The sequence below is a fragment of the Mirounga leonina genome, unplaced genomic scaffold, assembly GCF_011800145.1.
Source record: "Mirounga leonina isolate KUSES-001 unplaced genomic scaffold, KU_Mleo_1.0 Mir_165, whole genome shotgun sequence".
NCBI classification, from domain to species: Eukaryota; Metazoa; Chordata; class Mammalia; order Carnivora; family Phocidae; genus Mirounga; species Mirounga leonina.
Window position 1 is genome coordinate 5,480,831 of NW_023270415.1, and position 14,923 is coordinate 5,495,753.

A 14,923-nucleotide genomic window follows, 5' to 3' on the forward strand; every position below is an offset into this window, starting at 1 on the left:
ATATATATATATATATATATATATATATATATATATATATATATGGTGTGTGTAAACTGGAAAATACACAGCCATTTAGTCTCTAAGTTCAATGTGCTCTGAAGGGACAGGACCCCATTGTTGGCCCATTTCTAAGTGCCTGTCATCAGCCTCAGGTGGGTGTTAAGTGACACACACTTCCCACACTGTGAAAGCAGTCTTTGAAGTACAAGTACAGGTAGATCATCACCTGGGAGGTAGCATTTTGAAAGGAAAAACAAATAGAGAAGACACATATCTGTATCATCTCCTAATACTTTAATAGAGACATAAAATCACATGCAATTCATGGAAAGATCTAGAAAGAAAGGACAATGGCCTCTTTATAATTGGTACTGTGGTGAATAAAGAAAAGGTGCTGGGGTTAGTTGGCAGATATATGTCAACTTGATTTATTAATTTATTGATAAAGTTCAAATAAATATTTACCCCAAAAGCGGATAATGAATTGGAATGCTGGTGTGTTAATGGAGGTTCATCAGTTGTCACGAAAGTACCGCTCTGGTGGGGGGAAGGGTAGATACTGGGGGAGGCTGTGTGCGTCAGGGCACAGGGTCTATGGGGAGTTCCTACACCTTCCAGCGTCTGCTCAGTTATTCTGTGAACCTAAAACTGCTCTAAACAGTAAAAACAAACAAACAAACAAACAAAAACAGGAGGGGGTGGGCTTGGAATATGAGGGCTTGCAGTAGTGGAAAATAATACAGAGGCTGCATTGGGTACTGGGAAATATGGGATGTGCCCTGGACCACACATAGGACCTAAGTTCTACTTCTAGTTCAGTCACTAATTACTCAGACACCTTGTAAAAATCACTTAACTTCCCCAGCTCATGAGTTAAATGTGGCTAATGTCATTTGTCCTGACTACCTCCCAGGCAGCTTGTATGGATCCAATTAGACACTGTGTGTTCTTTCAACCAATCACTCTACAGGCACCTATTGAAAGCCCACTCAATGGCAGGTTTAGTGCCAAATGTTATTAAAGGCTATGTAAGTACATAAATATATGATAGAATTATGGTTAATGAGATTTTCTTGTTACATAACAAACTCTTTTTTAAATTTCATTCTTTTTTTTTTTTTAAAGAATTTATTTATTTATTTGACAGAGAGAGACACAGCCCGAGAGGGAACACAAGCAGGGGGAGTGGGAGAGGGAGAAGCAGGCCTCCCGCGGAGCAAGGAGCCCGATATGGGACTCGATCCCAGGACCCTGGGATCATGACCTGAGCCGAAGGCAGACGCTTAATGACTGAGCCACCCAGGCGCCCTAAATTTCATTCTTATTGGAAGTCTCCCTAATCTATTTTAAGACACTCTCTGTCCCTATAAGTATAGTAGAGTAAACAAAATTATCTCTCTGGAGTGATTAACTCATCTTATGCCTCAACGTCACATGTCCAACAACAGCCTACCCATTACCCAGAGGTGAGGATGAGGAAGGCGGAGAGTGGGCAAATAAACAATAATGCCTCAGGCACCCCCAGATGGACATTTCTCTTCTACATCCAATCTTTATCATCCGCTGCTTCGGTTATCAATCTCACTTGCCCCCAAAGTGGCCTATCATAAAATGAGTTTTCTTTAAGGTGTCAGGTTTTTGGATTCCAATTTATAGGTTTGGCAACAATATTTAGAAAGACATATTGCTAAAATGAATGTAGTAGATATGTTATAAAAAATCTAAAACATGAACTGAGCTCTGCATTTGGAAATCATAGCAATTAACCTTGTGATTTTTTTATCCAACCTTGTGATTACAGCTACTTATTTCCTTTAATGTGGATGATGGACTTATGGAACTCTTAATTTTAGAAATCCACTTATATCTATTTTATTTCCTTCAGTTGTCATCTCCAGAAATCTCTGTGCAACAAGTAGTTGCAATGAAATCGTACTTATTAAAAGAAACTCTAGGGCGCCTGGGTGGCTCAGTTGGTTAAGCGGCTGCCTTCGTCTCAGGTCATGATCCTGGAGTCCCGGGATCGAGTCCCACATCGGACTCCCTGCTTGGCAGGGAGTCTGCTTCTCCCTCTGACCCTCCTCCCTCTCATGCTCTCTGTCTCTCATTCTCTCTGTCTCAAATAAATAAATAAAATCTTAAAAAAAAAAAAAAAAAGAAACTCTATTCCCCCACCCCAAAATTGGGAAGAAAGCTATTAAGTATTAAGTAAAATGTTTAATTGATATAAAAACTCTTGTGAATGAAATAAGATAGAAGAAAAAAGAGAAAGCTATCTAAATCTGTAAGTCACAAGTTTTTCACATGCTGATTAAATGTTATGATTAAATCTATAGCCTATTGATTACAGACTTTATAAAATACTTAACATTTTAAAACTTACAAGAAAATGCCAAATGACATGGTTTTTAAATAAAGAAACAAATTATACAAAATAAAATAAAGTGAAAAGAGACACCTAAATTGTAATTTTCATTACAAAACTTGCCAACAAATTGGTAAGCAGCAATAAGACCACAAAAGGACAGTGGGATTTGACTCTAATACACTTAAGAGTCTTGAATTCATTTGTGTCTCTAAGTAGTCACATAGGAAAGCCATTTCAGAGGCTAGAATATATTTTCCTAATTAGAGGAAAGGGCTGGATTGGTGTAAAACACTTTGCCAATGCATGAGACAATTACCAATATTAGTAGATGCAATAGCATTCAGATCAGATTAAGGATAATAGTAATAAAAGAAAAGCAGAGATAACACAATGGTCATGATTTAGAAGGACATGAGAGCACCTTCTCAACACCACCTGTAACCTGAATTGTGTTGGAGGAAAGACTGGAAATGCTAATAAGGAATGTGATTAAAGGTGGGCCTGTGGTTATAAATTGCTTTTTTAATGGTGATGATAGTAGCTGACATAGAGTATAATAAGAAGATGAGAATGTCACTATCAATTTTTATTAGTGTCATGAACAATATACAGTATATTTAAATTAGCTTCATTTGTATTAGTATTTTTGTAAGTAGTAGCTCTAGAAGCAATAACATGTCCAATGCATCTAAAAAGAAGAACTAAATAAAGTTGCCAACATTCCCTAGAAAATGGCCATAACTTTTACACTGGGGAAAATGTGCCACATATCCTAAGATACTCAGAATTCAGGTGCACAAAAATTCTAGATTCCGGAGCATAACAAATCTGCAGAATAAATTGGAGGAGCAATTGTAGCAAATGGATAAAGTCATACAAAAATGTCAAAGACACTAAAAATATAACCTTCTGTATAAATTGGAATGTTTTCCCAAGATTTACATAGAATGATAGTTCAGGTCTATACCTGAGTCAACTTAAATCACGTAAGAAATCATTTGGAACCTATTCGGCCTAAGGATGAACATTTTGTTGAAAATAAGTAATTATAAAATTAAATAATTGGTTCTTATTAAAGAAAAATAGGTGAATTGGTTTCGCTTATGAATTTTCCCAGCAATTATCACCAGCTTTCTGAGTTGGGCTAATGACAAATTAGGTAAAATTGAATATCTGAAAAAAATAATTTGGAAAATAGGAAATATTTTTTACTTTTAATCAAAATATCTTCTTTGTTTCAATTTCAGAAACCTAAGCTGTTGAAAAACAGGCCATAAAGTTTAAAATATAGAATTTCAAAAATCCAGCTGCTGACAATATGAATAAACCATTTCTTTTTGATTTATATTCTAGATGGTTAGTATTAATTGTGTATGAGAGAAAGCATAGCCTGGTGGTCGAGAACCTGGCCTGAGTCAGAAGTCTGGACTAGTTACTAGCTGTGTAATCTTGGGCTAGTTATTTTCACTTTCTTCATCTGAAAATTGGAAAACCATAGTTCTTAACTTATAAGTTTATTGTGAGGATTAAATGAGATAATAATGTGAAAAGAATGCTCAAGAGTGTGGTACACAACAAGACCTCAATATATATTAGTTTTATTGTAATTACTAAAGCTAACAGTGTGCTTAAATAGTAATCTCTATTTCTCCAGAAAGTTTATATTAAACATTTTTTCCCTACAAAGTTGCTTCTCTCTGCTAATTCCTCCCTTTTCCTCTATGAATTGTAGATTTCTCCTTAAGCCAAAATACACATTCACTCATTCTTTCAAAATTCTTTTCTTTTCAAGTTATTTTTTAAGACATATCACTCAAAAGGCCCTCTTCCCTCCCAAGAATGGTTTGATTCCCTAAAAAGACTGACTGGAGACACAGTCATTTCTACAGGGGGCGAAGACCATGAGTTCCTGGGTGCCCTGTTTCTGCTCGGACCACTAGGAAACCATTGCCTAATAGGGAAACATCTCATGCACTTTAAGCCCTTGATCATTTTAAACTTCTTTTGCTCATTCTATAGGGAACATAAAGTCTCCAAGCAGATAGGAATTTTAAATGAGAGCAGATTTAAAAACAAGAAATTAAGTAAGTCAGACACTTCATTCATTTAATCCTGCCCTGATGTGTGGGTGCATTCTCCTTTCTGCTCAAGTAATTTAAAATGTAAAATGTAAACTTCTCAATCACGAAATTGGAAATGTAGGCAGGATCAGGGATTGCCTACTAACAAATTTCCGCAGAGAAGAGTATCAGCGTGAAAGCTTGTACTCCATTCTGATAAATAGGTGTTCCACTAAATAAGTGAACCAAAATTGTGACAGAACGAATCCTCTGAAACATGGAAGTAACTAAGAGAGCCTTTGCTTCAGGAAATCACAGAACACAGTTGCCTGGAAAAATAACCACGTAAACTGTTCATGGATACAGTGTAAATTTCAAGGTGTACCAAATGCTGTTCTACATCCTCCTGTTTTCAAACATTTCCCCAAGAAACACATATAGACCATTGTTGTTTTCAGAAAGGTGGATTAGATGGTAGGTTTGAGACTTTCTGGGACTGCAATAGCAAACAAGGGAAAAGGGACAAAGGACTCATCTTGCTCCTGACACAATTTCTCTAAAAAATACCACCGGTACAAAATATGTATGTCAGCATGTGTTTCTATTTTGAATGTACTTTAAAAAAAAAAATAAATTACACCTTGACAGAGACTCTGCAAAATACAAAACAAAACAAACTCCACAACTAATTGGAGTTTATTCTGCTAAACCTCTTATGATGGAATTTCCATAACATTGTCTTAGGTGCATTCATAGTCTCTAAGCTGGAAATGCATGGACACACCCACAAACCTACTGTCTTCCAATGACTACATTTAAAAATTTATATAATAGAATTATCTAATCATTTATAACAAAAACTGGAGAACTTGGAACTTGGGTCATTTGTTGATCAGGGTCACAGATGACAGTTCAGTTCTTCACTCATAACCAGTGCACAAACCAACCACAGGCGAGGTGTGAGCACAGAAACGGGAAACACTCCACGGAGGAAAGTGGGAAACTACATTACAGCAAAATGTTGCTGTGTTTTGTTATCAAAATGGGAGCCCTAATTGTTTTGAATCAATTGAATCAAATTTCCCTTTCTCTTCTCCTTTGGGGTATAGACTAATAAGCCTGTTGGCCTATTCCTCCTACTACCACAGGGATTCTCAGGTTTGAAATGTACAAAAACATTCTAATAATTAAAGCCAAATCGATACTAGAAAAAGTAACGTGGGACAAATCTTACCTGAGCTCCTGAATTAGAGAATCTATTGGCACTGTTGACGAAAAGAAAGGAGAAAAATCAGTTTGTAATTTTGAAAACTGTTTGACTGAAACTTTTCATCCACCTAGAGATAATGACCAATAAATGGTTAATCCAGACCCCACTTAACTTCCCACTGGGTGAATGGATCATTTCTGGTTCTGGTTCTTTGAAGTGGATACCAGTGGATAGATGAATATGGCCCAGAACAGATGATTCTGGGTTTAGTGCCTTAGGTGACCCTGGGACCTTGCATTCATGGATTGGATTTTCCAAATACCCATCTTTAAACATTCATTGAAAACATACAAGAACATGGAGGACTTGAATTATATTTTAAATCAATTTTATTGTTTATATGAAATTTTTCAAAAGAATCCTAACTGACACTTTTATTGACATTAAACAAGTATTTATACAAAACTGGGAAAGTTTTACTAAGTGAATGTGTCCCAAGATTATGTTCCATAAGTTTTATATGTATAGAAAGAGAAAGATATGCTTCAGCGATGTTAGTATCAACATCGTTTTAAAAATAAGAATCTTGTAGAAAAAAGAGTTTTGATCTTTTTTCTGACAAGTGATGGGAATTAAAGAAGTTCATGTTTATAAATACCTGCCTACACAAGGATAAGCAGCATATTGAGAAAGACAACAGGTGGTTTGAAAGATTACTCATGCCGCATGAGAAACAGTTGTTTCATTTCTAGAAGAACATTTTGGCTCTATTTAAGGGTGTATATTACGTGCCAAAGAATTCAAAGTACAAAAAGAATTGCAAATTAAAAGACCCACATTTTAAAAGTATGCTAGAATAGTGTGCTTTTAGAAGTCAAAACAAGGGATTCGTATAATCTAAATACAGTCCCTAGAATGCTGGTATTTATAGCAGATGTGAGCTTATCCTAAATAACAATTCAAATCATTTTTTTCTTCAACTTGTATTCTATTGAGAAGTTTGTTGCATAAAAATTTAATGTTTAGAACTATTGCATTCCAAATATTAGGATATATGATGTAATTACTTTAAATGTAACTTGAAGTAAAACTGGGCACTAACATGGTGTAAAACTTCTGTTTGGGTAGAGAAAGTTCCTGCATCTTGTACAGCGTTATTCTGCATTTTGTTTATCATAACTAATAATAACCATGGTTACATTTTAACTGAAAAAAAATCATCTTGGAATTTATTAAGAATTTTGGGATTCTGGACTTTACTCAAACAGCCATTATTTACCTTGACCACAAAGATAAACATAGCTAAGGAAAGCATTTCATCTGATTAGCCACTTTCAATGGTAAATCTCAAAAACCCTTCCTTAGCAAGGCTGACCGGGAGAAGAGTCGGGTGGGGAACGGCTATCCAGAGCGTTTTCAGAGGCTATGGTGAAACTACAGTTGTCCATTTAGAATTAAGGGTCACAAAAATATAGCTAATTATAATAAAAGTTATTTTCCTTAAGGGGTATTATTGCCAGTCAATTCTGTTTTCCAGATGTTTAGATCATCAAGAGCCTGTTTATATTTCAATATTACATTACCATCTGTTGGTTACAAAAAGAGAAGGATAACCGGCAAGTTAAACCTTTCAAACATTACTTTGCGGAGCTGCCGGAAATTCCCAGCAGGGACAGGCAAAAAACAAACATCATCATTTTACTTGAACTAAGTTTAGATTGGGAGCCACTAAACCAGATAACATAAAAATCAAAATCTGCTTTGGCAGTAAACTAACAATTCTGTTTTTTCCCTTGGCCATTAAAGGTCACTTCAATAATTTGGAGGTCTTCGTGAAGCATTCTTCCCTTCTGACCCTTATGTTGTTTTGCATGATGTTTTAAATCTACTCATGATTGCATTTTGTAAAAATTAGCATCACACACATTGGGACTTTTCTGAGTCCTTTAGCTCCTGGTTCATAATATTTTGCCTTTTAATGCCATGATCGAATGTCCTAGCTTGATTTAAAAAAAGAAGCCCTGAGGAAGTTGTAATCATTCGGACTACATGTTAGGGACTGAGCATTGGAACTCCCATACTTTATGGTGTGATGGGCACGGTGTCATGGAACCTGCTTGCTAACTCACCCTTGGTTCCTTTAGAGCGGGTACGCAGCGTTTTATCTTCAGCTTCTGCATCCATCTGTAACATGAATACAAAGTCCTGAAGTCATTCCTTTGACATTGACCAAAATACGAAAACATGTCCTTGCAAGTTCTAAAGGTCATAATGAAAAATAGAGTAGCCTTCCATGCTCTTGAATAGCACCCTGCCTTGGCAGGTATATAGCTGTGACTGCCCTTGCAGTACATGAGTTTTGGAAATACTTTTATAGATGCTGAAACCAGAGGGAACAGTGACAAGAGGGCAGATGTCCTTGTCCATAAGTGTTTGCTAGTGATTCAAACACTTCTGGCATTACAAAAATAGGGGGAAAAAAAAGAAAAAAGAAAAGGATTGTCTGCTTAACAGTGGTTGTAAAGGAGACAAAACCTCAAATGCCAAACCAAAAGGTTTCAGACTAATTTACTAAAACCTGATTCCTTTGCATTTCTAGACCCTGTCTGATATGCACCTCTTTCTAATTCAGGAAAAATAATCCCCTGTGCAAAAAAGCAACATGAAGGCAAATTCCTGAAATGCTCCCTTTTCAAAATACCACTGGAAACGTTGATCATTAAATGATATATATTTACTCCCAGAATTCCAGAATAAATATTGGTTATAATTGTGCAAATCTGTAAGGAAAGTGAAATTTGAGTGCTGCACATGTCAACATCAAACTCCCTAAAACATCAATACTAAATATTTTAAATGTAATCAAATGAACTATCGAAAGGATGGAAAGACTTTAAAAGCCTGCTGTTTTTGTCCCTCTGAAGATAGTCAGACATGACTACTCCCATTGGTTTCACTAGAATCTTCCCAATAATCTCTAGTTTAATTCACCTTTGCACATTATCAGAAGGAGTTCTTAAATGGAGAGAAGTTATTTTGCTTGAAATTGAGAAGCAGCCAGAAGGCACTGTCCGTGGTGCCTATCCTTACATCCTGACACTAGCGTGGATGTGGTATGACTGCGATGGTAATGGGAGGCGCATCTCTGCTCTCTCAGGCTGAGTTGTGATTGAAGGCACTGACCTGCCATAGACTTATAATAGGGGAGCAGGTGTGGCAATGATGGACTTTAATTTCCTTTAATAAACCTTTTATGTGCCACACTTTTACTGCCATTCGACGCTCTCCAAGGTCCTGCACATAATAGGTTCATTACTTTTGATTACTATAGTCTATTGAGACAAACAACTCCAGAACACACTATATATTATGTTCAGTTAAACCAATATAGACTATTTATCCATTGTGCATTTTTTCACCTGCAACACTACAGACAAAATTAACGACAGCTCTTGTAAGCTAAAACTATTAAAACCACCGGTACTCTTTTGTCATCATTTCATAATAAACACCACACCAATCGTTGAACTGTTTTTTAAATTAGCAAACAAAAAGTGTTCACTGTTTTTGCTAAGTGAAGTTGCTTTAGTCTAAATAAAATGGTCCATCGTTATGAATATTTTAAAACCACATAATAAGAGAAAACAATAATAAAACAGAGGTGATATTTTTTTTCCTGTAGATTTTCCTTCTTTTAAAACCACATGAATTTATGACAGATGTGATACTGCCTAGGATTAAAATGGCTTGGTTTACTCAGGATGGTGAGCACTGCGTTGTGAAATCCTCCTCTTCCGTGAGTATCTCTGTTGCATATAAAGTGGCTCAACTCACGCAAACTCCCCTCCATGGGCTAAATGAGTAACTCAGTTAAGAGAGATCAGTAGCAGGAGGGTTAAAATGATGAAAACCACCAACTATTTCTGAGGAGGCTAATTCTACGGGTGAGTAGCAACTCAATACAACTCTGACATTTTCCTGCCACACAGGTGCTGTGAGGTCTCCCCAACCACTCGGAAAAATCTCTCCCTAAAGGCAAGTGAAGATTGAACTCCATGAGTTTCTTTACCAAAACTGAAACACAGGTTGCAAAGAGTGCCAGCAGGCACATATAAAAGTTTCAGAAACATACTTATATGGAACCTTCCTTATAACAGCTTTAAGACTAATTCCATTTTGCAATTCAGCTATCCCTTTGGACCTGACATGTCTGCAACCACCCCATGCAGCCGCCTCCCCATTAAAGTCATTGGAAGGAATGCATAAATATTCATGAACCTCTGCTTGATTATGCTTGGAATGCTAGCCTCATAATTGTATTTTGTGGCACTATTGTCCTCTTGATGGTGTAGCATATATATCCCATGTAAACATTTTAAAGACTGGTAAATCATTCATAAAGCAAAGTTTTCAAATTTAACTTGTGTGCCAAGTTGTATGAATGGAATGGATCGAGGCCATAATATATAATCCATCGATTTCACCTTCTTTCTCTGTTTCACAACCAAAGAACAATAAAAGTTACTAAGTTCAGTGTCTACTCATGTCTGATAGCTCACTGAGGAATAAGAAGTTCAGAAACCTAAAGCAATGTGCTTTCTTTTTAGGGGTGGAAGTTTTTAACATTCATGAGATGGCTTTCTCTCCTGACAGATCTCAATCTGAAGGTAAGTCTTTGTTTTCTAAAACCTTATATATGGGCGTAGAAATTTCTAAGCATTTTTTATATGGACTATTCTCGTGGACTTTAATAAACTCCCAATAAGCAGACTTAATTTTTATAAAATCAAACTTCATATTCAGTGAGTACCTTGTTCTGGGAATGGTGCATTAAATGTGGAGATTTCTATCTCAGTGCATGTGTTGATACCTGGGGTGAGTGTGCCAGGGTGGGGGTGGGGGTGGAATTCCCATCCTTTCAACTTCTTCCAGACCTATAGAGAAGGCCCACAGCTATGGCATGATTCAGGAGACTGACCTAATTAACACGTGCTACAATCTGGGAAGCTACACTTCTCACTGGGAACATTTTTTTTTTTTTTTCCTGTTGGAAGAGGAGACTTGATCATTTTTACTGCTGAAGTCCCAAATGCTATTGACAAGTCTCCAATGAATTTGGCAAAACTTAATGAATCATTTTCTTTCTCAAAACAGAGATGTGATTTTCTAAAAAAGCTGTCCTTTTTGAGGTTTCTTAGAACCTTTGTCTACCTCATTTCATTGTTTATGAATGGGAACACATCGAGATATTTTCTGAGATCCCTGTAATGGGTTCCTCCTGGCTCTGATAATCTACTCCTCGAAAGAGATAAAATATTGAAGGCAGGCTTTGCCATTTGTTTTTCCTGATCTGAAACTACTTTAAGAAAATTCATCTAACCTACAAGTATGAAAATTTTATGTATAAATATGTGAAAAGGAGGAAAAAGTGGCTCTTACCTGGTATTCATAATAAAGCCATGAAAAAATTTTTACAAGACTTCATTCCCCAGTTCTCTGGGAAGAGGAGTTAATACGAGGAGAAATGGCAAGAGGGAAAGAAACTTATGAGATAAAGAAGGCAAAGAAGTGAAACTTGCAGGAAGGATATGCAAGAATCAGCAAGTAATAAGTAGATAGGCAATGAAGAAGAAAAATGACCATAAAATAAAATTTAACTACTTAGTTGAATTTGGAAACCCCTTACTTAACATCCTTATATACTCACAAACCTGTATACAGGTGCACATCATAAATTCCTAGTTACTTTTACTTGACCATCTTTTCTTACTGGCACTCACATCAGGGGCAATCAGCAGATCTCCTGTCCACATCACCCCAGTGCACAGATCTGGAGCCTTCTTCTGGGCTGAAGAGAGAGTCCTGAAATCTCTGGTTTGTGGGAAGGAGAGCCTCAAGGAGCAGGACACAGAATTTATAAACTCAGTTTTGCTTTCAGTCACACAAAGTTCCCTTTGATTTTATTTGTCACTCAAAATCCTATTTTAACCTAATGGTAAAAAAATAAAAAATCTCCAAGTAAATATTTAATCATTTCTTAAAAACTGGATAAAAAATATCTCTTGGTGATGTTGAAGTTTTAGTTTTCCTCTCAACAGAACTGTAGACACTGATGTTCTAGATAGGTAGATAGATAGATAGATAGATAGATAGATAGATAGATAGATAGATAGATAGAAATATATATAAGTAGTCTTGAATTTCTTATTATTCATATAAAAAGCCATAGTGATCATAGCGTTTCAAGCACACCTTCTCAAAATCCTGATGGAATTAATCTTAATACTGTCTACTTACACATAATCTCGTGATGGTAGCTACCTTTAATTTGAGAAGTCCTTCACATACACTCAACTTGCAATAATTTCCACTTATAACAAGATTTCATTGTGTTTCCCTCCTCAGAGCTTTGTACTGGCAATGCATTTTTGTAGATTGTGCCACATGACTCTTGTTAGATGTCATTTCAAGTCCAGGGCATATGTGGCAATGGAGAGAGGAAGCTCTATGGCTGCCGAGAAGAGGTCCTGGGGTCCTCTCCATGAGGAGCCTTTTATCCTCAGTGGATGCTTCCTTTACAAAAATCAATTTTTTAAAAAAAAATCACAGAGAGAAACTCAGGAAGTTGGAAAGGCTAAACCCAGAAAATGAAACAACTGGAGGATGCCAGTATCTTAGAATGAAATTTGGCCAGATTGAAGAACAAAGAATCTTACACTGAGTGCCCTTTCTTTTGCTGATTTCTGGCATCATTTTCTTTTAAATACAGGTTTGGATCTGCCCAAAATGGCAGCAAAAGCTGTCTCCCTATTATACAGGGAAAGGATGGGGAACATGAGTTGTGATACTAAAAGAATAGTTTACTTGTTGAGAGAATATTGAGATGGAATGTTCAAGTATTTGTTTTCTCTGTTCTGACCCTCTTTTTACTTTTCTGGTTTTCTTTTCATATGTTTCTTAATTTCTCAGAAAGAGTACATCAAAAAATGGATTTTTAAAAAAATGTAAACTAATAAAAACTGTTGTTTACATCATTCAAGATGTCACATTAATTTTCTCAACCTTCTCTGAATCCTTTATTCTAGATAAAATGAAAATTTTCTGAATCCTTTATCCTTATCTCTGATTCCAACTCCTTGTTCTTACCTATATGTCTCTAATTATACTATCTTTGATTCTGTACGGAAAGCTAGAGAATTGAATGATGTGTCCCCTTTAGATTTAGGATACCTCTCTCGTCTGCCCTAATCTTTCTCACTCTGACAAATACCACAACTAAGGAAGAAGTAGACTCAGTCCACCATCAGATTAAAAAAAAAAGTGCAGTTCTCTGGGAAACTCTTCTTTCTGAGAGCCAACTACATGCCCATTCCCCTTAGATAAGGAGGTGATTTTCAGAGGGATTTCCAGAGTCACTTGGAAATGCACTCCAGTAAAAGAACTCTTAGACCTGAGACAAGCTTGGGTAGCTTTATAAGGAAGTTGTTCTATTTTGAGTCTCATTTCTCATTTCTGAGTTGTCACTGCTATTGTCGACTTCATCCTGTAACTTCGCACAACTGGCAAAGCTGAATATAAACCAAAGCCATATGTTTGTGTCCTTTTGCCAAACGACTCCAGCAAATAGTTCTATTATTCCCTTAGGTAGCCAACGTGTGCCAAAGATTTCTATTAGTCGCTGTACTACGGCCTCTGAGTCACAGCTTTGTGACATAAGGGGGCAATCGCCAGCTTTACGTTTTAAGAGAATTTTTGTGTATTTTTTAAATATGCCCTGTTTAAGGATAACTCAGTAAGTAATAACTTAAAAGGGCCTTAATTTTTTTTTTCTTGCTGATATATTGAGGTACATGTGTACAAATATGTAATTGTTAGAAGACAAGCTCCTTCATAGAGGGATAAATTATTTTTAATAGGTTTTTCCCAAGGACAACTCAATTCCTTACTTTCCAGTGTTTGTAGGAATTAACTTCAGAAGTCATCTATAGTGCTTTTAAAAACATGCTTTTAAACTATCTCACTTGTTTATTCTTAATCCTTCAGTAAACTAATTTCTAACACAAATGAATTTAAATAGATTTTTAAGACAATTTTAATGCTGAACTTTTCTTTAAGGGTAAACATGTATGAGCAAATAACATAAACCAATCAATATGCAAAAGGACTCCACCTGCTTAATATTTTTAAATATTAAAGTGACCATGCTCTGACAAAAATCCCAATTCCAAATTCAGCACTAACAATAAATCTCTTTCAGAGCAAATCCATAAAATGCTGTTATAAAGGAGAGCATTTATATAAATGCTTTGATTGGATACATTTTATTTCAATAGATTCTACTTTTTAATACAAAATGTTGCCTTACCTCTCTTTTTCTCCAGGTAACTTGTCTGCCAACTTGGTTTGCCCTGCTCTGTCAAAGTGACTAAATGTCTTTGTCCACTTCAGTGAGAAGTCCTTAAATTCATTCTGTTAAATCAAAAATAAAAGAAGGAAGGCATGCCAAATTAAACAGAAGATCAGTAGTACACACTGACGTGAACAATAATGCATTGACACTTCTACCTATAATCTGGTTGGGCTCTACCATAGACAGAACGAAAGATTTTATACTACAATATCAATCGGAAAAAGACTTCTACGTTTTTAAAGGTAGCCACATTCATTCTTGTCTTAACTACTGACCTATATATATTACATCTCAATTTGGTAGATAAATTGGATAGTATTATCTATTACTAGTATTTTTACGATTATCACTAGTATTTTTACTTTTAACCACCAAAAGAAGTTCAGACAAGATTTGGAAAGTGCTCTACTCAAGAAATCACAAAAGACAGATTCAAAATTCATCCTTTTGTTGTTTAGAGCTCTCTTTAATGAGACTGTCATAAAATGCTACTAATGATTTTTGCCAATATTTTAACCTGCTTTCCATAGAAATGATTTACCCTTGTTTTACTTTGCATTCAGACATAACACATAGATGTGAAGAGCTGCTTCACATCTATTTTGTCCCAGGGATGGGAAGAGAATCTGTCTTCAGGCCATTTGGCTCTCAGAGAAAACTTTGAAATTCAGCATAATTTCACTCAGCATCCTAGAGAGGGACTATTTATACAAATATCACATATATCAATGCACATCTAAAGTGTGTATATCTGGAAGTTCTGGCATTTTAAAACACAAGCCACCAACCTTCCGTGTAGAAGATTTCTATCTTCCTGTATTTTACCCTTTGCAGTAGATTGAAGTGCTTGGCTTTTTAACCATAGATTTCTG

General features: G+C 36.0%; 1 protein-coding gene across 1 annotated transcript in view; it reads right to left on the bottom strand.

The window, feature by feature from the left end:
• ST18 (ST18 C2H2C-type zinc finger transcription factor) overlaps nucleotides 1-14,315 on the bottom strand; it is a 111,328-nt gene extending 97,013 nt beyond the window's left edge. Inside the window, exons 1-3 of the mRNA XM_035011141.1 lie at nucleotides 14,007-14,315; nucleotides 7,771-7,825; nucleotides 5,666-5,696 (exon numbers count right to left, since the gene is read on the bottom strand). Of these exons, the coding sequence (XP_034867032.1) occupies nucleotides 5,666-5,696; nucleotides 7,771-7,825 (86 nt within the window). The 5' untranslated portion in view covers nucleotides 14,007-14,315. The remainder of the gene's footprint in view (nucleotides 1-5,665; nucleotides 5,697-7,770; nucleotides 7,826-14,006) is intronic.
• Nucleotides 14,316-14,923: the final 608 nt, after the last annotated feature.